Below are 27,500 nucleotides of genomic sequence, written 5' to 3'. Positions count from 1 at the left end.
AACCCATGTGGTACTAAATTGCCATAGATCATATACAATATTTGTGCATAAAAGATACAATATCTTTTGTGGTCTCTTGAATTTCATTGGTTATCCCATATGTTTCTAATGAAATAGCAAATCCAATAATTCAGTTACTATCTAGAAGCTACGAGCTAGCACAAACTTTTGGTAATCGATAGGAGGCGCTAAATTCATGAAAATACGCCTGCTTTTTTATACGAATTTCCTATGCTTTAAAGGCACCAGTTTAATGAATAGGGAAAAAATTCCAAAAAAAATCAATAGAGAGAATGGAGTATTTAAGAAAAAAATTAAGAGGCACATTCAGTCATAGCAGTTAGCTAGTTCCTGTCACAAAAAGCAGCTGGACAATAAAAAGCTCTAAACTTGTATAAACCCCATAGACAATAGCAGGTGTTAAGATTGTAAAAATTAACCCAAATCCTTCCATACCTTACCAAAAAAGTTACTATGAGAACTGGAAAACAATTTTAACATGAAGATAAAAAGGTATGACAGGAATTAACTTGGGTAAGACTCATCAGATTCAGTGGTTGATTTGCACAGATATAATATGCTAAATTTGAAAGAGCGTCAACCACCATCTACATGGATGTGTATATAGTCCATCACATAACCAAGCCAATAAAAATGGCTGGGCTAATTTTGTGGGGCCTCGAGGAGATCCAAACTCAGTTTATACAGCAGTGAGACCACAAGATAACGAAAAGATCATACCACTTTGGTAGCAAGCATTGCAGCAAGTTGTTCAATCTTGCATAAATACTCATTCATTCTTGCCACTGAAAATCATAACCTACAGGAATTCAGGAATTAACAAATGTTTAGCTATCATAGAACTGAGTGACGACCAAAATAGCAGATGCAAAAATTACTAATTTGGATTAGCGGATTAGTATTCTAATTATTCTGAATAAACAGGTAGAGGTTATGCCAGAAAGTTTGGTGATCCAGTGCATGTTACCTATTACATGATATAAACCAAGAATATACAAAGTTGAGCATGTGGAGCATAACAGTAAAAGCACCGATAGAGGCAACCAGAGACGCCAGAAGGAGATTAGATGGCCCAAATCTTCTTTCCCAATGTTGATGGCCTGGTTGCTGGGGAATGGGTTCCGAATTGAGTAAATTGGAGGCATTAAACAAAGATCGAATGGGTGAAATATTTTTTACTAACGTGGATGGCCTGGTTACTCAGCGCCAGGTTCCCAATTGGAAAAGGGGAAAAAATTGCAAAAAAAAGGCAAGAAAGGGTATCAGGGAGAAAAGTATGAATTAGTAACGGAAGTGAGAATAGTAACATATAGAGGAAAGGAAGATGAAGCAACACTGGGAAGGCACGAACAAAATAATCTTAAAATAATGTAGCGCAACAAAAGGGCATAGTAAATAAGAGTAAAAAATGCTCATCCAACAAAGATAAGGAGCAGAGATGTATGAAAACAGTACATCAAAGCGACTAACAGAAAGGTATAAGAGAAGGGAAAGAGGTTAATCACATTGTGGGCAAGTTAAGAATGTAGAGCAAATAAATCACTTTCTGCTGAGGTACAGGGAGCCCATGACTGCTTATGGGCCACTTGTTGCAGCATGTAAGATTAGGTCAACTTAAAACTTGGTTTTGGTTGACCATATAATGGTACCCCTTATGACTTAAAACTCTATTTCTGTTGGAGCAATGAAAAACAAAAGATTTTTTTCAATGAAGACAGGATTCTTAGAGGCCTCAGTAATATGTCAATCATCATTTGTTTATCAACTTGGAGCTTCAAGGCATGTTGACAAATGGGTTTGTCGGCGTCTAGACTCGTGGTCTAGGCACAAACGAGTATAAGTATGCTTGACTACCTAAGCCCGGATGGTGATGCAAGTGGAACACAGAAAATTTATACTGGTTCGGGCCAAGAGTGCCCTACGTCCAGTGAGATCAGAGATCTGTATTGCCTTGCACCCAAAGGTCCTTGTAGTAGGGGGGTACAAGCAGGTTGCGAGAGAGGGCTAAGTCCCAAGTCTCAGCTCCGTGGTGGACAGGATGCTAGTTGCTACTCTACGAGTGAGCTAGCTATGAAGTGCATAAGTGTTGTGTGGTTGAACCTGTGGCCCCTTGTCCACCTGGCTTGGTCGTGAACCCTGGCTCCTCTTTTATAGCCTCAAGGGGAGGCAGGTATTTACATGTGGGTTTGGAGATTTCCTCCGCCGAGTGGAGGAGTGACAGTCCCGACCCTGTAGGAATTTGCCCATCCCGTCCCTGGGGTATGGCTTGACAGCATGGCTGCTCCTGTGGCGGATTACCGAGCCCTGTTGGAGTCGTGGGGGTCGGGTCGGCGACACTGCTGCCTGTCCTGTTAACAGTGAAAGGAGACAGCAAATAGTGACACTGATTAATCTCTCCCATTCCTCTTTCACTGTGAGGCAGTACACCACAGTGAGAGGTAAGGTTGCATAGTGAAAGAGGAAGGGCTACAGTGACCAGGGTGGTTGGAATAGTCGCCACCATGCCCTGCTGCGATATGGGAGTCACTGCGCCTGTCACGTCGTGGGTACGGGTGTCGTACGTCGGAAGTCTTGCCTTGATCTGGTGGAGCGGCGTCTGGCGCCCGAGCCTTGGAGGGATCGGGCGAGACGGAACTTACGCCCGAGGCCGAGGGGATCGGGCGAGGCGGAACTTACACCCGAGGCCGAGGGGATCGGGCGAGGCGGTGCCTGCATCCGAGGCCCAGGGGGTCGGGCGAGAAATGGTTTGGACCCGAGGCCCAGGAGTCAGATGAGACGGGGCCCGTGCCCTGGTGATTGTGGATGATTTGCTTTATCCTTTGCGTTTTTTATTGTTCTGATTTGGGTATCCCTTTTTATGGTACCCAACAGTAGCCCCCGAGCTTTTGAAAGGGTGAGGTCACCTCTTCAAAGGTTCTCTTCTAAGGGACCATTGCTGACCGAGAACTTTTTTACTATTTTCCGGAGGGTGCGCGCGAGCGCACCCGCCGGGTGTAGCCCCCGAGCCTTTTGGAGGAATGGTGTTATTCCTTCAAAGGCTTATACCCCTGAGTGATACAGTCGGGAGTATTTGAGGGACAGGTTGCGTGTTCTTTACGCGTAGTGCCTATCCCCATGGTGCGAGGAAGCCCCCGAGCCCTTTCCCCGTAAGGGTCGATCAGGTTCTTTCTCGTCTTAGTAATTACGTCCCTCATTCATCCTTTCATTCGGAGGAGGGGTGGGTCGCGCCGTACTACCCTCGATGGGCGAGTACCGACGTTCCCCGGGAGCTGCAAGCGGGTAAATCCAAGTGGATGTCCGAGTCCCATTCGATAGGGGTCGGCTAGTGGCCTTATGGGCACATCTCAAAAATACCCGAGGGCGGTCACGGTGGATCTCGGAACCATTCGCTAGGTCCCGAGGGCTCGGTGCCTCCCTCGATGGGATCCCACTCACGTGACACCCGCATGGGTCTCGGATATGACTGGTAAAGATGCGCCGACCCCCTATGGGGCTCGGACCTTGGCCTCTATTGTGCTCATCTTCAATCATCCCTCGCTCGGTCATCCTAAGGCGACTTGTTCGAACCTGTTTTGTAGGTCAGTCTCGCAACCTCTGGAACGTAGGCGGCCATGGCCTGGGGATTTTTGGCCTCGAAAGGCTTTTTTAGACTTGTTTGCAGAATCCGGGTCGGGCGAGACGGGATCTGCGTCCGTTGGGAACCGCTTTGCGATTTTCGCTCGGGGTTGGTTCGGCGAGACGGAGACCGTGCCCGACGAAGACCGCCCTGCGACCTTGGTCAGCGGGGGGTCGAGCGCCGCTTGCCCTGGAAGGGACCGCCCTGACATGACTTTTCAGAGCGCTCCTTTTGAGGCGCGGCGCGTGGGGAGTCGAAGCGGCCGTGCCGTTGTGCCCTAGTGGGAAGTGGGCGACGGTTGCTCTTTTCCCCCTTGGTGTTCTGGGCAGACGGTGTGGCCGCGGTGCGCTCCCTCTATAAAAGCAGCCGTAGGGGACTTAGGTCCTTTCCTCCTGCTCCTGCGCAAAAAAGCTTCATCCCCTGCCCTTTCTCCTGCTGTCGTCTTCTCCACCTCTGCCGCACAGATGCCTTTCTCTGCTCAAAGCCATGGCCGGTGATGATGCGTGGCCGCCCTGCAACGTCACCAAGTCCGCGCTGGATGCACGCGTGAAGGCCGGGATCCTCCGTCCCCTTACGGACGTCGAGCTGCCGGAGTGGATCGTCCCCTCGGCGAACGACAGGGAGCCAAACCCGCCCCCAGGCTATGTGGTTTGCTTCCTGTCGTTCTTAGACCGGGGGTTCGGAACTCCGGCCAGTCGCTTGATCCGGGCGATCCTCCATTACTACGAGGTGGAGCTGCACAACCTCAACCCCAATTCGGTGATGCAGGCAGCCGTTTTCGCCACGGTATGCGAGGGGTTCCTGGGGGTCCCTCCCCATTGGAACCTCTGGCTCCACCTCTTCAAGGCGGAAATCGCCGCCCGCTATGAGGGAGGGGAAAAACTTCCCTTGCGGGTCGGCGGCTGCACGCTACAGCTTTGCCAGCAGCGATCTTCCCAGTACATCTGGAGCGTGATGCCCACGTCCAACCGGGGGAGGCAGAACGGGTGGTTCTACCTTCGGAATGACGGTGGGCTGCTCCCGACGTACACCGGGAAGATGGTGACAGAGAGCCCCCAGAAGTGGGTGTGGGGCGCTCCTTCGGAGGAGCAGAAGAGGCTCGCCCCGCTTCTTGCGGGGCTTGGGAAGCTGCACGACGTCCAGGTCACCGCGGCCAAGGTGGCGACGGCGTTTCACAAGAAGAGCTTGCTCCTGCTAGCGCAGCGGCGAGCATTCATGTTCGAGATGACCCGGGACGTCCCCTGGGTCGGGACGCGGATGCTGGCGGAGCCGATGTCGGCATCGGATATCACTGCCCGGGTCACGAAGACAATGCACCCGGACTTGAAGAATTCCCGGGTGGTGCCGATGCGCCCTGACAAGGGCTATATTTCTCTGGTAAGGTGGTGATTTTCGCGCTTGTCCTCCCTTTCTTCCTGCTTTTTTCTTGATTGTTGCCTGTTTGCAGAGGATGGGGATCGTCAGGGATTCCCTGCCCCCTGTCCTAGAGGACAAGGAGATCCAGGCCAAGAATCGGGTCCGGAATGAAGAACAGAAGAAGGTCAAGGAGGACAAGAAAGCAAAGGCTGTGAAGAAGGCGCAGCGGTGAGAGATCTCCGCAAAAAACCACCGTGAGGCCGAGAAGGCAGGGGTGGCCCCACCCGACTCTCCTGAGACTTCGGTCATGGAGATTGAGGGTGGGGGAAGCAATGCGGATTGGCTCGACGAGCTGGCGGAGGAGGACGACGTAATCCCCCCTGCCGGTGGGGGGATTGAGATCCCCGAGGGGTCGAAGGCCCGAGGCGGATCGGAGGCCCCCGAGGGGTCCCAAGCACCGGGGGGCAGCCAATCCGTCCCCCACATTATTGTAGATGATGAGGACGGCGCCCCTTAAGAGGGCTCAGTCCCTGTGGGTCCCCAAGCAGGGGAGAAGACGTTGGAGGGGCGGATCCGAGGTGCCCCCTCAGCCGGTGGTGCCGGACGGGGTACGCGACTTGGTGGAGGCGCCGCAGGCCGGGACCACCGTCGAGATCCCTGCACCCACTGCTGGGGACACGGGGGTCCAGCCAACAGCTCCAGGCGCTCTGGGAGGCCCTCAGGGAGTTCCGAGCTCCCAAAAGAAGGCTGTCCCGCGAGCGAGGTGCGTGTAGGATTCCTGTTCTTCTTGTTGATGTTTTGTTTTTCTCTTTCTTCTGACCTGCTTTATCTTTTCAGCCGGAAGCAAAGGGCGGTGCCAGTGGCGCTGGCCCCCCTAAAAGCCGTGAAGAGGGGGGCACAGTCGACCCCTGGGTCGGCGAGGCCCAAAACGCCGCCTCCCCTAAACCGTGAGGAGGGGGAGCTCCCCCATGTCGAGGAGGGGCGGGAGGCTGGGCAGAGGACGCCGGATCCCCCAACGGAGGAGGGGAGGACGCCGAGGCCCCAGGAGGCGGAGGAGACGGTCGTGGCCTCCGAGGCTGTTCCCCCAACGGGGGATGTCAGCCAAGGGGGTCATGATCATCAAGCCGAGAGGGGCCTGACCGAGGGGACGCTCGGCGTGGTGGCCGTAGAGAGGCCCCACGGGAAAGCGCCGGCTCGGCCCGAGGCTCCAGCCAGAGAGGGAGGAGGGAGGATGGTGTGGGGTCAAGACCCCATGATCTGGCCCAACCCTGACGACCCAGAGGGGAGGGCCAGGTTTGTGCTGGACGACCCGTCAGAGTCTTACCTCTAGCGGGGTCTTGAAGAATGCGGGCGCGCGAGCGTCGAGGCGCTCAACCGAGTGTCTGAGCTCGTTAGCCGCGATATGTTTAAATTTGCCCAGGTACAGTCTCTGTCGCTTTGTTTGTAGGGTGCTTGCGTTTTTGGACTAACCCTTTGGCTGATGCTTGATTCTTGAACTTGCAAGCGCTCCAAGCCGCTTCCTTGGAGAAATTGACATTCCTCCGAGGTGAGCGGGACGCCTGGGCGGCCTGCGACGACGAGAAGGTTGCGCGAGGGGCGGCCGAGGGGGAGCATGCAAAGGAATGCGAGATCTCTGCCGAGCTTCGGCAGAAGTGCTCGGCCTCGCAACCGAGGCTCAGGAGGCCCAGGAAAAGGTCACCCCCTGGAGAAGAGGGTCGGGGACCTTACCCAGGAATCCGAGGAGCAGAGGGCGGTGGCTGAGAGGTACAAGGGCGAGGTTGCTCGGCTTGAGGCTCTGCTCGCCGAAAAAGACCTTACCCTGAACCTGACTCAGGCTGACCTTGCCGCTGCTCAGAGTCAGGTAGCCCGCTGGCATCGGAGCTCGGCGAAGAACGAGAAGCGAGCCGAGGGTAAGACTTGCGTCTTTGATCTTGGCCCCCTTCGTACTTTGGGTTAATTTTCCTGATTTTTCTCATTCTTTTGTTCTACTTTTCAACAGAGTGAGAGAGGAAGATGGTCGAGGCGACTTCCGCTGCCGAGGCCTTGTAGAGGTCCCTTGACACCGAGGTCGCGAACCGCTCGGCTTTGGAAGCTGTGGTTTCCTCGGCGTGCGAGGGACTTGGGGTGCCGGCATCGGGGTCGTCATTGCGGAGCCAAGTTGAAGCTCTTTACTCCCGGGCTGGGGAGAGGATGAGGGAGGCGCTCCACGCCGGGGTGAAGAAAGCCCTGGCAGTGGTGAGCTCTCACTACGCCGGCATTAACTTGCCGGCGGTCTGTGAGGGCTACGTCCTCCCCGACGATGAAGTGGAGGCCCAGGAGGAGGTGCAAAGACTTGAAGACGCTGCGACTGCCCCGGGGGATGCCTTGGCCGCCTTCTTTGATGCCGAGGTGGAGCTTCCCCCCCTCGGTGCACAAGGGCTGTTCTATATTCCATGCGTTTTTGAAGACCTCCCCTGCTTCATTGGCGAGCTTGTAGGTGCCGGGTCGGAGGACTTCGGCGATGACGAAGGGTCCTTCCTAGGGGGGTGTGAACTTGTGACGACCCTTGTTGTTCTGCCTGAGCCTCAGCACCAAGTCGCTGATTTGAAAAGCTCGGCCTCGGACTCGTCGTGCATGGTATCGGCGGAGGGCCTGCTGGTACTTGGCAGTGTGTAGGAGGGCCACATCTCTATCCTCATCCAGCTTGTCCAGTGCGTCTTCTTGGAACGTTTTGCAGCTATCTTCGTCGTAGGCTTGTACCCTTGGAGACCCGTACTCGAGATCTGTGGGGAGGACGGCTTCCAACCCATAGACCATGAAGAATGGGGTGAACCCTGTGGCTCGGCTTCGGGAAGTCCTTAGACTCCAGACCACGGCCGGTAGTTGTTTGAGCCACCTTTTTCCGGACTTGTTTAACCGGTTGAAAATCCTTGGCTTCAGACCCTGAAGGATCATGCCATTGGCACGTTCCACCTGACCGTTGGTCTTTGGGTGAGCCACTCCTGCCCAGTCCACACGTATGTGGTGTCTATCGCAGAACTCCAGGAACTTTCACCCGGTGAACTGTGTGCCGTTATCGGTGATTATGGAGTTCGGCACTCCAAATCGATGGATGATATCCGTGAAGAACAGCACTGCTTGTTCGGCCTTGATCCTTGTGATGGGTCGGACCTCAATCCACTTGGAAAACTTGTCGATTGCGACGAGCAAGTGGGTAAAGCCCCCGGGCGCTTTTTGCAGAGGCCCGACAAGGTCAAGGCCCCAGACGGCAAAAGGCTAGGTGATGGGGATCGTCTACAAAGCCTGAGCGGGGAGATGAATCTGCCAAGCGTAAAACTGGCATCTCTCACAGGTTCGCACGATCTCCGTGGCGTCGGCCACGGCGGCGGGCCAGTAAAAACCCTGTCGGAAGGCATTTCCTACCAGCGTTCGAGGCGCGGCGTGGTGGCCATAAGCCCCCGAGTGTATGTCATGTAGGAGCTTGATTCCCTCCTGACGCGGGATGCAATGCATAAGGATGCCCGAGGGGCTGCGCTTATACATTTCTCCATTGAGGAGGACAAAGGTCTTGGCCCGACGAGCCACACGCCTTGCCTTAGCCTGGTCTGGGGGTAGAGTGCCATCGACGAGGCGTTGCAGCAAAGGGTAACGCCAGTCTGGCGAGTCGTCAGGTGCAGGGGGCTCGGACTCGATGTCCATGGCCTCCGGCTCCTGAGCGGTGGAGTCCTTGGAGTCGGGACCTGGTTTGCTTGGGGGTTTATCCGACCCCCCGTCGTCCTTGTAGTCGACAGAAGGCTTGTAGAGGTCGCTGACGAAAACATCTCGGGAAACCATAGCCCGCTCGGATGCCACCTTGGCGAGTGCGTCGGCGGTCTCATTGTATTTCCTTAACACGTGGTTAAGTTCAAGGCCGTCAAACTTTTTCTCCAAGCGTCGGACCGCTTTATAGTACGCGTCCATCTTGGGATCGTGGCAGCTAGACTCTTTCATGATTTGGTCGATGATGAGTCTAGAATCGCCTCAGACTTCGAGCCGTTTGATCCCAAGCTCGATCGCGATATGGAGACCGTTGACAAGGGCCTCATACTCTGCTGCATTGTTTGAGGCGGGGAAGTGGAGTCGGATTGCATATCGCATCCTTACCCCGAGGGGTGAGATGAAGACGAGGCCTGCGCCGGCCCCGGTTCTCATCAACGACCCGTCGAAGTACATGGTCCAGCACTCGTGCTGGATCTGTGGTGGGGGGAGCTGAGTCCCAGTCCACTCTGCCACAAAATCCACTATGACTTGGGATTTTATGGCTTTTCGAGGCTCATAGGTAATCCCATCACCCATAAGCTCTATAGCCCACTTAGCAATTCTACCATTGGCTTCTCGGTTGTGAATTACTTCCCCCAGAGGGAAAGATGACACTACCGAGACCGGATGAGACTCAAAATAATGGCGGAGCTTACGTCGAGCCAAGACTACTGCGTAGAGTAGTTTTTGGATTTGGGGGTATCGGGTCTTTGTGTTGGACAGTACTTCACTGATGAAGTACACCGGTCTTTGGACCGGTAGGGAGTGCCCTTCTTCCTTTCTCTCGACCACGATAGCTGCGCTAGCCACCTGATCGATGGCTGCGACATAGAGAAGCAGTGGTTCCCCCTCAGCGGGGGGCACTAAAACGGGAGGGTTGGTGAGCAGAGCCTTGAGCTTGTCAAGGGCTTCCTGGGCCTCGGGGGTCCAGGAAAAATGCTCGGATTTCCTAAGTAACCTATACAGAGGTATCCCTTTCTCCCCGAGACAAGAGATGAAACGACTTAGGGAGGCTAGACATCCCATGACTCTCTGCACTCCCTTTAGGTTACATATTGGGCCCATGTTTGCGATGGCCGAGACCTTTTCTGGGTTGGCCTCGATCCCTCACTCAGATACAATAAACCCGAGGAGCATGCCTTGGGGGACCCCAAAGACGCATTTTCGGGGTTGAGTCTGATCCTCTTTGCCCTGAGGCATCGGAATGTTTCTTCTAGGTCAGCAACTAGGCCGCTTGCTTTCCTGGACTTGACAACAATGTCGTCTACGTAAGCCTCTACCGTTTTGCCTATGAGGTTCCCAAAGACCTGGAGCATACATCGTTGGTATGTAGCCCCTGCGTTCTTAAGACCGAAAGGCATGGTTACGTAACAATACATTCCGAAAGGGGTGATGAAAGAAGTCGCGAGCTGGTCGGACTCTTTCATCTTGATTTGGTGGTAGCCGGAATAAGCATCAAGAAAAGATAAAATTTCACATCCCGCAGTGGAGTCAACTATTTGATCAATACGAGGTAATGGAAAGGGGTTCTTAGGACATGCTTTATTTAAACTAGTGTAGCCTACACACATCCTCCACTTTCCATTCTTCTTTTTGACTAGTACAGGGTTAGCTAACCACTCGGGATGGAATACCTCCTTGATGAATCCGGCCGCCAGCAGCTTGTGGATCTCCTCCCCGATGGCCCGGCACTTCTCTTCGTCGAATCGGCGCAGGCGTTGTTTCACGGGCTTGGAGCCGGCTCGGATGTCCAAGGAGTGCTCGGCGACTTCCCTCGGTATGCCAGGCATGTTCGAGGGACTCCACGCAAATATGTCGGTATTTGCACGGAGAAAGTCGACGAGCACCACTTCCTATTTGGGATCGAGGCTGGAGCTGATCCTCAACGCCCTGCCTTCAGAGGTTCCGGGGTCGAGGAAGACTAGCTTGGTCTCCTCCGCCGGCTCGAAGCTCCCGGCATGACGCTTTGGGTCGGGGATGTCCTGGTCACAGTCGCCGAGACCGGTGAGGATGGCCAGGGACTCAGCCAGAGCCTCGGCCTGCTCAATGCACTCGACGTCGCACTGATAAGCGTGCTGACTGGTCGTGCTGACGGTGATGATGCCTTTTGGCCCTGGCATCTTGAGCTTGAGGTAGGTGTAATTGGGGACGGCCATGAACTTGGCATAGCATGGTCGCCCCAGGATTGCGTGGTAGGTTCCTGGGAACCCGACCACGTCGAAAGTGAGAACCTCTCGTGTGAAGTTGTCGGGGGTCCCAAAGCAGACGGGCAGATCGATCTGCTTGAGGGGGTGGGCACGATGTCCCGGCACCACTCTGTGGAATGGCGATGTGTCGTTCCTCAGTCGGGACTTGCTGATTCCCATGAGGGCCAGAGTCTCGGCGTAGAGGATGTTGAGGCCGCTGCCTCCGTCCATCAGCACCTTTGTGAGACGGGTCTCGGCGATGATGGGGTCGACGATCAAAGGATAGCTCCCGGGATTGGGGATTCGATCCGGGTGATCCTGTCGGTCGAAAGTGATCGCGCTCTCAGACCACTTGAGGTACGAGGGCGCGACTGTGCTGACTGCGCAAACCTCTCGGAGTTCGCGCTTCTTCTGACTCACGGTGAGGCGAGCCGCACGTCCCCCAAAGATCAAGAGGCAGTTCTTGACCTTGGGGAAGCCTTCCCCTTGAGGGTCGTCGTCCTTGGGGGGCTCTTCAGCGCCCTCCTTGGTGATGATGTCGGTGTAGTACCGACGCAGGACGGTGCACTCCACGAGGGTGTGCTTGGTTGGTCCCCTGTGATAGGGGCATGACTTCTTCAGCATCTCGTCAAAGAGATCGGGGCCAGCAGGAGACCGCTTGGGGCTCTTGCGATCTGCCGCGGCAACTAGGTTGTCGTCCGACTGACCCTGCTTCCCCTTGCGACCCTTCTTCTTCTTCTTGGGGTCGCGTGAGCCCGAGGCCTCGGTGGCCTCGGCCTTCTGTTTCCCCTTGGCAGCGCCGTCGGAGAAAATAGCACCAACTGCCTCTTCGCCCGAGGCGAAGTTGGTGGCGATGTCGAGCAGCTGGCTAGTGCTCGTGGGGGTCTTGCGGCCGAGCTCGTGTACCAACTCCTTGCAGGTGGTACCGGAGATGAAGGCTCCGATGACGTCGGAGTCCGTGATGTTGGGGAGCTCAGTGCACTGTTTGGAGAATCGCCTGATGAAGTCTCGGAGGGACTCATCGGGCTTCTGCCTGCAGCTCCTGAGGTTCCAGGAGTTCCCAGGGCGCACATATGTGCCCTGGAAATTCCCGACGAAGATCCTGACTAGATCGGCCCAGTCGTGGATCATGCGCTCAGGAAGGTGCTCGAGCCATGCTCTGGCCGTATCGGCCAGGTGCAGTGGGAGGTTGCGGATGATGAGCAGGTCATCGTCCGCTCCACCTAGCTGACACGCTAGGCGGTAATCCGCCAGCCACAGCTCAGGGTTGGTTTCCCCTGAGTATTTGGTCAGGTTGGCGGGCTGTCGGAATCGCGCCGGGAACTTGGCCCTGCGTATGGCCTCGCTAAAGACGTGGGGACCCAGAGGCTCTGGCGACGTGCTGCGGTCGTGGTCGGGGTCGTACCTTCTGCCTTGGCGCGGTCGATAGCGTCGAGACTCGGCCTTGTCCCTGTCACGCCGTCTGGCCTCGAGGGTGGCCCGAACGTTCGCGTCAGCCCCGACGCGCTCGTGGACTGATGGGGCCCTGTTGCCCCCTTGCGGGTTAGGGGGCGGCGGGCCCTGCACCATTGGTGCCTTGTTAGGAGGGGGTCGATCCTCTTGACGTCTCGTGCCGTGGGATTGTGATGCAGAGCTTTCTGCGTTCTGCACCACAGCTTGCTCCAGGAGGCCACGTAGCCCCTGGCGCACTCTTCTTCCCTCAGGAGTCGACGGCTCGGGCATCGCCCTGAGGAGGAGTGCAGCGGCCATCACATTCTGGCTGGCCGTGCTGAAGACCGGGGCGTCACCCCCTTGGTCCTCGATGATACGGCAGTTGACGTCTCGGGCGCGGCGTCTAGCCTCACCCCCGTATCCGCGACCGGATGGGTCTCGGACCAAGGCCTCGCGGAGTTGGCGGAGACGTGCGCGTTCTTCCTCGAGCCTGGCCTCCAGCTCATCGAGCTGCTCGAGGTCAGGGCGATGTCCTCCTACAGGGGCTGATGCTACTCCGCGGGTTCCACCATTGGTCCCGGGAGTCGGGTTGGGCGGTGGAGTGGCGTTCCCCTGCCTAGAGGGTCCTGCACCCCCTTGAGCGTTGTGGGGTTCTCCTCCGACCTCAAGGTTGAAGCAATCTCGTGACGGATCATAACTACCGTCGTCGGAGTCGGAGTACCCGAGGCAGTAGTTGCTGACTTCTAGGAAGCGCATGAAGGTCTCCGGGTCACCACACCTGAAAAAGTCAGCACCGGCCCACTCGTTGTCCCCTGAGGCGGGATCCTCCGGGTACGATGAAATGGGTGGTGAAGCGATGAGGTCCAGGGTAGACCTAAGGTGGTGCCCTGGAAGGTTCGCATATGCACTTAACGAAGTGCTCACGGAAGAGGCGTAAGTGGCGGCTGCGTTCCTGAGCCCAAAAGGGAGCTCAGGAGGTGCCGCTGTCTCTTCTCCGTTCGTAGGCGGAGGGGGACGAGACGATGAGGCCCCTTTGTCCCCTTTCTGGGCAGCGGGCGGGAGCCGTGCCTTCTCCTTTGATCGGGGCGGAACAGGAGGTCGTGATGGTCCCCTGTTGGTCCGGGGAGCGAAGCTTGACGCCCCACGAGCCCTTCCTCTAGCGCCTGTCGGGCCGGAGGAACGGGCGATCTGGTGAGGAATATGCGGGGGGAGGGCCGAACGGACCCTCGCCTCAGTGGTAGGGTCAGAGATCCTGGACCTCTGATGCCCCCGCCGGGCAGCCCCCGCATGGTGCCCCGAGCGCCTCCCACGCACTGGCTGTGGTGGGATCGGCTCGGGACGCGGCTCGGCACCACCACGTGGTGGAAGGAGGACCATGTCATAGCCGGAGCCGAGGGACATGAACTCCAAACTCCCAAACGTCATGATGGTGCCGCGGCGGAGCGGGTGAAATCCGTCTACCATCCAGGCCTTCCCCAGTAGGAAAAGGTGAATGTCACGCAAAAGGCCCCTACCTGGTGCGCCAACTGTCGGCGTCTAGACTCGTGGTCTAGGCACAAACGAGTATAAGTATGCTTGACTACCTAAGCCCGGATGGTGATGCAAGTGGAACACAGAAAATTTATACTGGTTCGGGCCAAGAGTGCCCTACGTCCAGTGAGATCAGAGATCTGTATTGCCTTGCACCCAAAGGTGCTTGTAGTATGGGGATACAAGCAGGTTGCGAGAGAGGGCTAAGTCCCAAGTCTCGGCTCCGTGGTGGACAGGATGCTAGTTGCTACTCTACGAGTGAGCTAGCTATGAAGTGCATAAGTGTTGTGTGGTTGAACCTGTGGCCCCTTGTCCACCTGTCTTGGTCGTGAACCCTGGCTCCCCTTTTATAGCCTCAAGGGGAGGCAGGTATTTACATGTGGGTTTAGAGATTTCCTCCGCCGAGTGGAGGAGTGACAGTCCCGACCCTGTTGGAATTTGCCCATCCCGTCCTTGGGGTATGGCTTGACAGCATGGCTGCTCCTGTGGCGGATTACCGAGCCCTGTTGGAGTCGTGGGGGTCGGATCGGCGACACTGCTGCCTGTCCTGTTAACAGTGAAAGGAGACAGCAAATAGTGACACTGATTAATCTCCCCCATTCCTCTTTCACTGTGAGGCAGTACACCACAGTGAAAGAGGTAAGGTTGCATAGTGAGAGAGGTAGGGCTACAGTGACCAAGGTGGTTGGAATAGTCGCCACCATGCCCTGCTGCGATATGGGAGTCACTGCGCCTGTCACGTCGTGGGTACGGGTGCCGTACGTCGGAAGTCTTGCCCTGATCTGGTGGAGCGGCGTCTAGCGCCCGAGCCTTGGAGGGGTCGGGCGAGACGGAACTTACGCCCGAGGCCGAGGGATCGGGCGAGGCGGAACTTACGCCCGAGGCCAAGGGGATCGGGCGAGGCGGTGCCTGCATCCGAGGCCCAGGGGGTTGGGCGAGACATGGTTTGGACCTGAGGCCCAGGAGTCAGATGAGATGGGGCCCGTGCCCTGGTGATTGTGGATGATTTGCTTTATCCTTTGCGTTTTTTATTGTTCTGATTTGGGTATCCCTTTTTATGATACCCAACAGGGTTATTCTCAAAAATTGTATAATGTAAATAACAGGACATGCCCAGTACCTCACAAGAGAATCGACATCAGATTATATCTTTGAGCAATGGATGCCAAATTTTCATCACAGGCTGATTAAGGGGTAAAATGAGAAATGACTAATGGCAAGATCATCAGATCAAAGGCAATGAGGCACACATCACATGAGTCAACGAATGGTTGAAGGCAATGAAGAATAGTAACATATGGAATCCCAAAAAATGGAATACCAGAACAAAGAGGCTATGAGTAAGCATAGGTCCACCAGGAACCGTTGAAGAAAAATAACATTGCAGGAATATTGTGCCTGGAAAGAAAGAACAAAGAAGCTATGAGTAACCAATGGATATAACAACAATACATACAACTGGAAAGGGAGTTGAGTTGCGAGAAATAATATTGCAGGAGCATAGCGCCTATTAAGTACTTGTTATAGTCTTGTTAGGAATCAATAATAGGAGACTGAGGAATAGTTTGCCCATTGTATGAAATGGGACAATTATTCATCAATCAAAATACAGTAAAGAGCAGACTACATTATGCAAATATTGTTGAAACATTATTAAAACTTTTAATAATAATTACTACCATCATATCAGAAATTTACAAATTTGTGAGTAAAAAATCGAAACTCAATTTGTGAGGACTCAAAAGTTTTGATAATACAGGTAGCAAAATTCAGAGTTTGCCTAGATATGTGAATATATTGGACTCCAAGTATATTAATCTAAAAAGTATGTCAATAAAAGAAGGGTTGACTCCATAATTATAGGAAGATGGTCTAGAAATAGAGCGCACCTTTTTTTTTTCTTTCCCAAAACGGCCACCATGTAGATTACAGCAAACGTCATGTTCATTGGAACCTAATTGGAACATCAAAAAGTGAGGCAAAACTTTTCACGTTACTGCCATGGTAGCTGTATTGAAAAGGATTTTTTAACCCCACAGAGCATATCCACAAAGTACAATGACAGAAGATCAGCCGAGATAAGCACAGAATTGAGAGCACAATAGCTAGGGTTTGCTGTGGCATGCACACAAGGGGCAGCGGCACCTCCAAGATCGAAATTGCAAAGCCATGACACCGTACATGGCAGATTCACTATAGAGTAAGGAGGGAGAGAGAGCAAACCAGGAGCAGACGGATCGAGGAAAAGCAGAGCCGCACGAACACTGTGCAGGGGGAGTGAGGGATGACCGGCAGCTGCGTTCATCGGGATCGCCTGCCAGCGCCGCCGCCTTGGAGGAGCTGGCTGGTGTGCCAGTGCACGGGGAGAGGAGGGAGTGAGAGTCGCCCACCAGCGCCGCTGGTGCGCCGCCGCCTTGGAGGAGCCGACTGGTGTGTCGGCGCACGGGGAGAGGAGGGAGCGACGAAGAGAGAGAGAGAGTAGAGAGAAGGAGGGAGGACTGCCACCGTCGGTGCCCCATCCACGCCGGAGAGCCGCCACCCTCGGCCGTTGCATCGTCGCACGGGAGAGCCGGAGGAAGGGAGAAGGAGATATTTTACTGCGGTCCCCTTGACCCCTTCTATGATGTGGGTTCGTGAGAAAGCACGAAGTTTCTAGAGAACGACCACGGTGGGCTACGATGTAGTAAATCGAAGGCGTTAAACGGAGATCAAACGATTGAAATTTTTTTTACTAACGTGGATAGTCTGGGAACGGAGCCCCGCGTTCCCAATTGTAGGAGAGAATATATACAATGTTCCATGCATGTGTCATAAGATTCGATGTGACGGAGAATCTTGATTTTTTTTAAAAATTTTTTTGAGGTGAACTAAACAAGACCTAAGACGTAAAACTTCTACTAAAAGTTTTTGGATTTTGACACGGTAGCATTTTGTTTTTATTTAACAAATATTATCTAATTATCTAAAAGATTTGTCTCACGATTTACAAGCAAATTGTATAATGTGACTAGAAATTTTGAAAAAAATTTAGTTTTTGCATGAACTAAACAAGGCCAAGGTTCAGCGAACAAATCATCCCGTCGGCTAAGGCCTTGTTTAGATAAAAAAAAATGGATTTCGGTACTGTAACATTTTCGTTTGTTTGTGGTAAATATTGTCCAATCATGGACTAACTAGAATCAAAAGATTCGTCTCGCGATTTACAGTTAAACTGTGCAATTAGTTTTTATTTTCGTCTAAATTTAATGCTTCATATATGTGCCGAAAGATTCGATATGCCAGGAAATTTTGAAAATTTTTTGGTTTTTGGGGTGAACTAAACAAGGCCTAAAACGGGGGAACGGGGTGCGCAGCCGCCAACGCAGCCCGCTGGCCTAAAGATGACAACGGGTACAAACCCGCTGGGTTTTGTCATCCCAAACCCATGCCCATTAATATAAAATGTGCCTACTAAAAACCCATGACTCGTCATGGGTTTGATTTTGTGCCCAAACCTATGCCCATCGGGTCACGGGTAGTTAACGGGTTGCCCGTGCCCATCACAACATGTCATAAGATGGTCATCCAGTCAAGTAAGCAAGTCTACTCTATAGCGCACCAAAATACTTAAAGTTGAATCAATTGGCAATGTGGGATTCATGTTATGTGTTATTGCACCTCCGCACTAGAAATTTGCGAGTTGTGACACAAACACTCACCTCTAGCATGCACTGGGCCATGACCTGCTAATGCTCGGTGCCAACATCTGTCATATCTTTAAGTCCAGATGAACTGAGTGCATGCACTAAGACACGCTAGCTAGCTGCAGCTTTCACATAAGGAGCTTCTACTAAAAAAACTATGGAGCATGCATGTTCTCTATTTTGTTTATTTTTCTTGCATTTTGTACTTTATGTACTAATTATATTGTATGATGATATGATGAACCGGGTTTAAAAAAATTCATGGGTTTGCGGATTTGGATACTACACACCTAGACTTATGCCCATAAACTCGCTGGATCTAGCTTTTGCTCCATTAACAACCCACGGTAGAGAAGTTGACCTATATCCTTACCGAGCAAAAACGTACCATTGCCATCTTTACGCTGGCCGCAGCGCCTTCTCTCCCAACTCGACCCCACCGCGGCCCCGTCCACGTGCGCGGCACACGCGGAAAACTACAACGCGCACCGCCCCGAGCCGAGCCCCCTCTCGCTTCCCTTTTTACGCCCCTCGCAGGCGCCACCCGCATTCCTCTCCACGCTGCCAGCGCCTCCGAGTGAGTCCGTAGAGGGAGGAGGAGGCCGCCAGTTGCCACTGCCGCGCCGCTCCCGCCTCCCTCTCTCTCTCTCTCTCTCCCTCCATCCGCCGAACTCGACGCCACCATGATCTCCGCGCGCACCGCCGCGTCCCCGGCCTCCCCCGCCTCCGCGGTACGTTCCACTCCACGAGCGGCCTCTAACCACCCTTCCACACCACCTACCCTCCGCTAATGATTCCCGGTTTAGACGTCGCAATTGCGGGGCTACTCTCCTCGTCCAGCCCCAGCCGAAGTTGCCACCACCTGACCACCAGTTGAGCTTGTGTGTGTTGTGTATGTATCTGTTTATTCTCCGCAGTGGAAGCGGGGAGGAGGACGAAGCGAGGTCGGCGGCGGCAGCAGCTGCGACGGATGCCGGACCTACAGGAACACCTTGCGGAGGAGCGCCGCGGCGGCGAAGGTGCGCGCCGTGCCGCCGAGGCGGGTGGAGGCGGTCGCGATGGGCTCCGCCGCGGAGACGGAGAAGGAGAAGGAGGAGCAGCAGGAGGTGGTGGCCGGGGCCGGCGGCCTCGTCGAGGACCACTACGACGAGGACAGTGCCGCCGAGGAGGTGCCAATCATGCCCTGGGCCTTCTCCGTCGCGAGGTGAGCCGGCGAATCGCGGCAGGGGTGTGAGAATTCGGGAATTGGGTTGGGATCTGGGTCGGTGGGTGGGCGGGCGGAGGTCTCGATGCGCCGCCGATCTGGATTTTGTTTACTTTTGCTGGTTTGGTTCAAACTTTCTTGTTGATCCGGGGTTGGTACGCGGTTTCGTCCGTGTGATGCTGACGTGTGTCTAGGAGTTGTTGATGCTTGGGGCTCTTGCTGTCTAGCTCTACCATATACATATACATATACAAACCGCTTCTAATTGGTTGCATCTAGTCAAATCTAAGTTGCTTGTTCTTATAAAAAAATACAATTGCTTGTTCTTATAAAAGAAAATCTAATTGCTTGTTCTTTTGTTTATTAGTGCACGCGTGCTTGACTAGCTGCATCAAAGGCAATTTTACCATTTAGTTTGCCCTTTATTTTAGTTTCTTTCAATAATAATTTATCGAAACGTGCTTCAGCATAACTAAGAAGCTCCAGCCTGATATGGTCTATATTTGTTAAATCACCATATATGTCACATGGCAGTTTCTAGCAAGTTTCAGTTTCAGAAATGTTTTTTGGCCATGTTGTAGAATTCTGAATTGGAATGTTTTTTTTTGGCGGTGTTGTAGAATTCTGAATTCGGATATTTTTTTTGGCGTTGTAGAATTCTGAATCGTGTTGGAGTCACGGATGAACTCATGCTGAGTTAGGTCCAGAGTTGTTGAGCAAAGATGGAAATTATCTGCTTTGCTTTGGGGTTTTCCTGTTACATGCAAGTATATTCTAAGCTGGCCCACAGCGATATGAATTTGTATGGTTTCTTCCACTACGCCTTTGACAGTGAAATATGATGGAAATTGATACTAGGTTGCGACCATATTATGGCAATATATTACCAAATCAAATTTGTCATGTAATCTACTGTGAATGATAACCTTGGACGTGCATCAAAATGACCATGTCACCCCATAAAAGAAAAAAAAATATCTGGGCTCTAGAATGTTCGCTGCTGCTTGCAAAGCTTTTCTTTGAATCTACGACCATAATTCTTTCCAATAAATAAGTTTCCTTCACTTGGTTCAAAAATGTGCTGACGTGTCTTATTTCTACATCAGCGGTTACACTCTCTTGAGGGATCCCCATCACAACAAGGGTCTTGCTTTCACGGAGAAGGAGAGGGATGCACACCACTTGCGTGGGCTGCTTCCTCCTGCAGTTGTGCCTCAGCAACTCCAAGTATGTAGTACAATACTGGCTAGAACAGTATCTGTTGTTATGCTGACCTTTCTTTCCTCTTATTTTACTGAAGATCACTTTAATGTATATGTAGGTTAAGAAGATCATGCACAACCTGCGGCAGTATCAGGTCCCTTTGCAGCGCTATATGGCCATGATGGACCTTCAGGTAACCCCAGTTTATCCTATCTACTCTTATATGAAAGCTTGCGACAGCCAGCATAATTGATTTGAGATGTTCAGTTAGAATGAATGGTTGGTTGCATCAGTGTGCTTAACACCTCCTGTTTTTCAGGAGAGGAACGAGAGGCTTTTCTACAAGCTTTTAATTGATAATGTGGAGGAGCTGCTTCCTGTGGTTTACACACCAACTGTAGGTGAGGCCTGCCAGAAGTATGGGTCCATCTTTCGACAACCACAGGGTCTGTATGTCAGCCTGAGGGACAAGTATGTGTGCCTATTTTGCTTGAACTTTACAATAATATATAGCTGTCTACCATCTACCTATTTGATCTGGACTGACCGCGAGGTGCATTCCAGGGGGAAGGTCCTAGAAGTTCTAAGGAACTGGCCACATAGGAACATTGAAGTTATCTGTGTTACTGATGGGGAGCGAATCTTGGGACTTGGAGATTTGGGTTCTCAGGTATGATTGTCTCATTAGTTGCTTATACTTGTGGTCCTTTGCTTATATTGTATTGAACTCTTCTATAGGGAATGGGAATTCCTGTAGGCAAACTTGCTCTATACACTGCTCTTGGAGGAGTTCGTCCATCAGCTGTAAGCGATCATATCTTTTCTAGCCCCGTTTTGGTTGCATCTCAATGTTTGTTTGGTACCAACAAACAACTAAGTTATCTCAATTGGCGAATTCTAAATTACGTTGCAGTGTTTGCCTATCACAATTGATGTTGGCACAAACAATGAGAAACTGCTTAATGATGAGTTCTACATTGGACTCCGGCAAAAACGTGCAACTGGCGAGGTATGTAGTTGTGTTGAGATTGCTGGCAGTTAGGAATTGGCAAAAATGTGACACTAGAGATCTTATCTATGCATTTTCCTTAATGGCAGGAGTATCATGAGCTTATGGAAGAGTTCATGGCTGCTGTTAAGCAAATCTACGGTGAGAAAGTCCTCGTTCAGGTGAGTTAGACTCAACATTGTACTTTTGCTACGCCGGATCAATTTACCCTTTATCCCAAAATTTAACACTGTAAACTTTGGACAGTTCGAGGACTTCGCCAACCATAATGCCTTTGATTTGCTTGCAAAATATAGCAAGAGCCATCTTGTTTTCAATGATGATATCCAGGTAAATGGAACCACTCATGGTATTTTTATTTTTACTGATACCAGGGGGCAACCTTAATTAATTGAGATCATCATCCTTCAGTTTATTGCCTTTTGGGATTGGTACCAATTTGGAAATATGAATGTTTGCAGGGCACAGCATCAGTGGTCCTTGCAGGTGTGTTAGCAGCACTCAAGGTGGTTGGTGGGACCCTGGCAGAGCACACTTATTTATTCCTTGGTGCTGGGGAGGTTGGTTAAAACATCTCCTGGTGAACTGTTATATTTCTTTGTCACCTAACTGTCAAAGCATACTATGTACTAGTATCTTTGAAGTGGGATTGTGACCATTAGTAAGATTATTTTTTTGTCGAGGAAAGGAGACCCATCCATAAGATTCTGGTAATGTATTTGATTTCAGGCTGGAACTGGTATTGCAGAACTCATTGCTCTTGAGATTTCAAAACAGGTAACTAGCTACATAGTTTTAGTATCTGAATGGGTGGCAGGTTTCCTTTGTCGTAGTTCTTACTCTAATATGTACTGGTCGGATCGATTTATAGACGAAGACTCCAATTGAAGAGTGCCGCAAGAAGGTTTGGCTGGTGGACTCAAAGGTGTGTAACCAAAGGAAAATGTGCTGTTGCTAGTACAATGTTTGCTCACATGTTTATCTGACGTCCTAACACAATATTTTGTATACAGGGTTTGATTGTTGACTCTCGGAAAAACTCCCTTCAGTCATTCAAAAAACCTTGGGCACATGAGCATGAGCCCTTGACAACCTTGTATGATGCTGTTCAGGTAGTCACACTCCTGTGCATTTAAGGTTGTACTTCAGTTCATTAGCAGCTGCTGCCTTCACTTAAAGCTGTCCTGTTTGTGCTGTTTTCAAAGAAGAGAATATACTAACCTTTCGTCATATCCTGCAGTCCATCAAACCTACAGTTCTGATTGGGACATCTGGAGTTGGAAGAACATTCACAAAAGAAGTTGTTGAGGCCATGGCTTCCTTCAATGAGGTATTTTTTTTCTGTTTTCTGACATTGTAGGTGGTATATTGTGAGGATGGAAAGCTAACCTCTGATATTGCTAATTATAAATGCAGAGGCCTATCATCTTTTCACTGTCAAATCCAACCTCACATTCAGAATGTACTGCTGAAGAAGCATATAACTGGACTCAGGTGAGCCGTCTAATCATCTTTTGCAGAGTTTGATCTGCGAATTGGTCCACTCGAGTCAAAAGATTTGTCATTTTGTGCACTGTCTGACTACCATTCTGAATGTAGCCATCACTACAACTACAAGCCGTGCTCAGTTTCCTGTTTATTAAAATGTGATCTAATTGGACAAAAAAAAAAGAAGTAGCCGATTTCTAGAAAGAAACTTGTGGGGTCTCTACCCTGTAGTTTGCAACTCATATCTCTTTATTTAAACTTTATGTTCAGGGTCGTGCGATATTTGCCAGTGGCAGTCCATTTGACCCTGTGGAGTACGATGGGAAGATTTTTGTGCCGGGCCAGGTAGAACTTGTTTTTTATATTAAATCCTACTAGGCAATGCAATCTGCTGGTGTGAACACCCGCAAGACATATTGTTTATTGCTAACTCAACTGTGCTATTTACAACAGGCGAACAATGCCTACATTTTCCCTGGATTCGGCCTTGGTCTTGTTATTTCTGGAGCCATCCGTGTCCACGAGGACATGCTTCTTGCCGCCTGTAAGTAGCTCCAAATGGAAACTGTTGGGCATAAAAAAAATCGTTTTTCATACCTTGATGAGACTACGGACCAATCTCATGTTTCATTCATTGGAACAGCGGAAGCACTAGCTGGTCAGGCCACACAGGAGAACTTTGACAAGGGATCGATCTTCCCACCCTTCACCAACATTAGAAAGATCTCTGCGCGCATTGCTGCAGCCGTGGCTGCAAAAGCTTATGAACTTGGTACGCACGTCCTCTGTTTTGCTTTGCAGACACCATTCCACATCTTGGCATTCACCACCAAAGTCTCATACCTGCCTGATCTGACATCATCAACTTCCCTCTGCAGGTTTGGCGACACGTCTGCCTCCCCCAAGAGACCTGGTGAAATATGCAGAGAGCTGCATGTACACTCCTGTCTACCGTAATTACCGATAGTGCTGCTGGGATCAATTTTGCAGTAATAAAATCTATCAACGCAGATGATACCGCAATGTTGTAGTTATTGTTGTTTGTTGTCCCTGCTGCTAAACCACCCTTGTTGTTGGTGCTGCTGGTGGACACTGTACCTGTCTATGCATATATGATGTGTTGTAACTTTATGAAAGGAAACAATCCTGTGTACCAATGTTTGTTATTCTTTCGCTCGCGTATGATGATCTGTTAAAGTGGCATGTAAGGAAACTATAGAATTCTGCATGTCTGCACATACGAATTGTTAAGTGATCTTTCTGGTTAATGGTTATATGCTGCAAGCGAAGCCAAAGATAAGAAAAACAAAATCTACTTAGGCCTTGTTTAGTTCCGAAAAAATTTCAGATTTCGGCACTGTAGCACTTTCGTTTGTTTGTGGTAAATATTATCCAATTATAGACTAACTAGGGTCAAGAGATTCGTCTTGTGATTTACACTCAAACTGTGTGATTAGTTTTTATTTTCATCTATATTTAATACTTCATGCATGCGTCGCAAGATTTGATGTGACAGGGAATCTTGAAAACTTTTTGGATTTCGGGATGAACTAAACAAGGCCTTAGGGCACTCCCAATGGAATATTAATGGTAGTTTCTATGTGCTTTAATTATTCTGCCAACTAAGCAATTTGCTGACATGGCAATAGAATTAATGAGGAGAGAGATTAGAAAACGAAGACACCGTTTCTTCCTCAAGAAATCGAGTCTACTCGCGAATCAAGACGGGAAGAAACCGGTCGTTCGGCATTGGAGAGACTCGAGTCGTTTCTATCTCATTCTTTCCAGATCGAGTGCTCCACCACCGCCGCACCGAAGTGCAAGCATGCACCCATGTTGCCACCCCATGCGAGCTCCCGTGATTCCTCGCCTGGTCGTGCTTTGGCGCCTCCTCCCCTGTATCTTCTCGTGGCCGCTGGTGAGCGCCGCCTCTCTCTTGTGTGCGTGAGAGCTTCATCGCCGTCCACAGAGGCGAGCACCATAACACCAAGCCCCAGCGTTTGTCACGCGTCGAGGCGGTGTCTGTGAACCTGTGGAAGGTCCTTGCTATCGTCGTGGTCGGGTCTCGCCTGGCCGTGGCAGAAGGCGCTGGAGTGCTGGACGAGGTAATGATGAAGGGTGTCCTCGAGGCTCGAGCTAGGTTGGCTGCTCGCCGAGTCGCCGATGGTGAACTGACCATGTTTGTGTCGTTCTTGCTCGACAGACTTTGGCTTGCCCATACGGCCGTAATATGTGTGACTACAGGAGGCTATGCTCATGTTCTCGTCCAACTCCATCGGATAAACTAGCAGAACTTGCGTAGCAGGATCGTTTTTTGATCAGTTGTATGCATGCATGCCTACTACAAAAAGGACAATATTGATTTGCTTCTTTCTAGAGTGCACATACGTGTAGACAAGCATTGTTACGTGAAGAAGACTTGAGCAAATACTAGTTTCCTGTGTTATTTTTTTGCTCCGAGATGTTTGATCTGATCTGCAGAAAGCAATCAGGCTATATGGTTGCTTGTTAGAGTTGATCGATGCCTTTTTTATGTTGCATTTAAGTTATCTCTTGTATAGAAATTATTAAAGAAACTATGCATTGAGAAGGATAGTTTCTACAGCACATTAATTGCACATTAATTGCTTTCTTTCTCTCTTGGAAAATGTCTCAAGAAACTATCCATTGGGACTGCCCTTAGGCTAGTTTAACTATGACAACAAATGTCTTTAAAAAATAAGGCCTTGTTTAGATGTTTTTTTTGGATTTTGACACTAGCACTTTCGTTTGTATTTGACAAATATTATCAATCATGGACTAACTAGGTTTAAAAGATTCGTCTCGCAATTTTATAGGTAAACTGTGTAATTAGTTATTTTTTAATCTACATTTAATGCTCTATGCATGTGCCACAAACTTCGATGTGATGAAAAATCTTAAAAACTTTTGGGTTTTTGAGTGCATCTACCCTAAGCTAACCGTGTGTTTGGTTGGAGAGCGGGGCGAGCCGGGTCAGAGCGAACCCGTTCCCGTGGCTGTTTGGTTGGAGGATGGGAGGGTTAGGTTGGCTCCAGAGTGGAATATTCTTCTCAGATGCGGGTTGGACTCGTCCGTCAAAATCTGGCGGACGGAGCCGCTCTAGCCGGGTTGATGTTCATCAAACACTGAATTCCTTCAACCAAACAATGAACGGAGCCGCTCCGTCCCTAATCCTTCACCAAACACTGAAACGGGTTGGCGGGTTGGGTCTGTCCCCAAAATCGAAGTACAACCAAACACTCTTTTGTGTTGGCTCCGTCCCCAAAAACTGGGTTGGATCCAACCCAACCCTCAACCAAACACACGGTAACATGCTAGTAAATTTGCTGATGTGTCATTGTATTAAATGAGCTGGACCAAAAACCAGGCCTCGGCCATCGGACTACGGAATGCATGCTCATGTATAGTTGGGGATAGGGCAAATTAAATAGAAAAGCATCTAAAATTCTCTCATGAAAATGAGAAGATCTTAATTGACAACAAAACACTTAGTCAACCATTTTTAGTATGCATATCCTATAAATCTTATAGATTAAGGAGTTTGGAAGAAAAAATGGTTGTACATAGAGTGACAGAGGCAAAGCCAAAGGCGACAATTGAACAGTGGGAGCACCGAGTATGACTTCTCTGTGTGCGGGCATGTGGCTGCCTGGTTGATAAACTGTCTAAAATTGATTTATCGTGAGAGAAAAATACTGTTTTATAGCTAATAAGCTAAGTTAATTAAAACTAATTTGTTGTGAGAGAAAAAAATATTCTATAACTGATAAATTTAAGCGAACAGGGTCGAGGGACGGATAGGAGAAGGGTGTGAGCGAAGGACGGGAGGAGCAGAGGATTGTGTTCATGGGTTGTGAACGCCGGCGACCTGATGTCAGAGTGTAGACAACATGTTATTAAAAGCATGTGGGCTTAAAAAAAGTCACAAAAGAAATAGAGATATGTATGTCAGTCGGTGTTTAGTGACTTTTGATTTTTAAAGAGTTCTTTTTACCAAACTGCTAAGATATTTTTTATATCAAAAATCAAAATATCGAGTTGTTTTACAAAGCTGATGAAAATGCTTCCAAGGTCTCGGACAGGGGTTTAAATCAGAAGCAAACGGGCCCATTAGCGGTAGTTATGCCGTGCCCCCACACTCAGCCCTACGGCTCACCGTGCGCTAGGTCCACCCTGGTTGGCACGCCATTCGCTTATCACTCCCACCGCCCACCGGCCTCGCACACGCACACGCACACGCACGGCCGTTGAGAGAGACGCAGGAGCACACTGAGGAAAAGGAGGCCCAGACCAGACCACCGACGGAAAAAAGACCATCGCCAACACAACACCGCCCTCTAAAGCGGGAGAAGCAGTGAGGAAGGGAAAAGGAGGGGAGGGAGGGGGAGCCGGCCTAGGGTTTCGATCCCGCAGCCATGGACGCCGCCGACGTGTGGGGCCGCTCGTCGTCCTCGTCTTCTTCTTCCGCCGCCGCCGCCGCGAGGCGCCTGCAGGCGCGCTACGGTACGTACGCCCGGCCGATCGTTTCCTTTTCCGGTTATGGCTCGTTATGATTCGTTTTTTTTCTCCTTTCACGCGGCTGGTTTTGATGGGCGGTGTCTATGCCTATGCGCGCAGATCTGTATATGGGGTTCGACGACGCGGACGCCGGCGGGGATGACGTGACGGACCCGCGCGGCGGCGGGGCGGAGCCCTACAACTGCCCCTTCTGCGGCGAGGACTTCGACTTCGTCAGCCTCTGCTGTCACATCGACGACGAGCATGCCGTTGAGGCTAAGAGCGGGGTACGTTACGTTGCTCTCACATGTTCCCGGCCCATTTCTTATCATCTGATGAAATCATGATGTCTACCATCGGTACAACTACGCATTTCTAGGCATGCTTCCCCCCCTCCGTCAGGGCTCTGGCCTATCTGTGCTCCAGCCTATTGGCAAATACTCACCTTACCTATCTTGGAAATATGGATATATAGCTC

At 51.0% G+C, this 27,500-nt stretch overlaps 3 protein-coding genes across 5 annotated transcripts in view; all 3 read left to right on the top strand.

Annotated features, from left to right (window-relative positions):
- Nucleotides 5,491-6,323, top strand: LOC110430454 (basic salivary proline-rich protein 3-like). The gene is made up of 2 exons (XM_021448138.1): nucleotides 5,491-5,756; nucleotides 5,831-6,323. Exons 1-2 carry the CDS (start codon nucleotides 5,491-5,493, stop codon nucleotides 6,321-6,323), a joined length of 759 nt encoding a protein of 252 aa, XP_021303813.1.
- LOC8084718 (NADP-dependent malic enzyme, chloroplastic) lies at nucleotides 18,118-23,757 on the top strand. Its single transcript, XM_002440901.2, has 20 exons — nucleotides 18,118-18,331; nucleotides 18,518-18,804; nucleotides 19,911-20,031; nucleotides 20,126-20,200; nucleotides 20,327-20,478; nucleotides 20,572-20,677; nucleotides 20,746-20,811; nucleotides 20,921-21,016; nucleotides 21,106-21,177; nucleotides 21,263-21,346; nucleotides 21,478-21,576; nucleotides 21,746-21,793; nucleotides 21,888-21,941; nucleotides 22,030-22,128; nucleotides 22,257-22,346; nucleotides 22,433-22,510; nucleotides 22,775-22,849; nucleotides 22,958-23,048; nucleotides 23,148-23,276; nucleotides 23,383-23,757. Exons 1-20 carry the CDS (start codon nucleotides 18,284-18,286, stop codon nucleotides 23,469-23,471), a joined length of 1,959 nt encoding a protein of 652 aa, XP_002440946.2. The 5' UTR covers nucleotides 18,118-18,283; the 3' UTR covers nucleotides 23,472-23,757.
- The window catches only part of LOC8061904 (protein DEHYDRATION-INDUCED 19 homolog 2), a 5,382-nt gene continuing 4,636 nt past the window's right edge, over nucleotides 26,755-27,500 (top strand). The window contains exons 1-2 of one of the 3 annotated variants that reach the window (XM_002440900.2): nucleotides 26,755-27,028; nucleotides 27,143-27,309. In XM_002440900.2, the coding sequence (XP_002440945.1) occupies nucleotides 26,941-27,028; nucleotides 27,143-27,309 (255 nt within the window). In that variant the 5' untranslated portion in view covers nucleotides 26,755-26,940. The remainder of the gene's footprint in view (nucleotides 27,029-27,142; nucleotides 27,310-27,500) is intronic. The other 2 variants (XM_021447806.1, XM_021447807.1) reach the window with 2 other exon arrangements.

This window comes from Sorghum bicolor, chromosome 9, assembly GCF_000003195.3.
Source record: "Sorghum bicolor cultivar BTx623 chromosome 9, Sorghum_bicolor_NCBIv3, whole genome shotgun sequence".
Lineage (NCBI taxonomy): Eukaryota > Viridiplantae > Streptophyta > Magnoliopsida > Poales > Poaceae > Sorghum > Sorghum bicolor.
The sequence above is the reverse complement of the archived record's forward strand: the minus strand, read 5'-3'. Positions and strand labels throughout refer to the sequence as shown.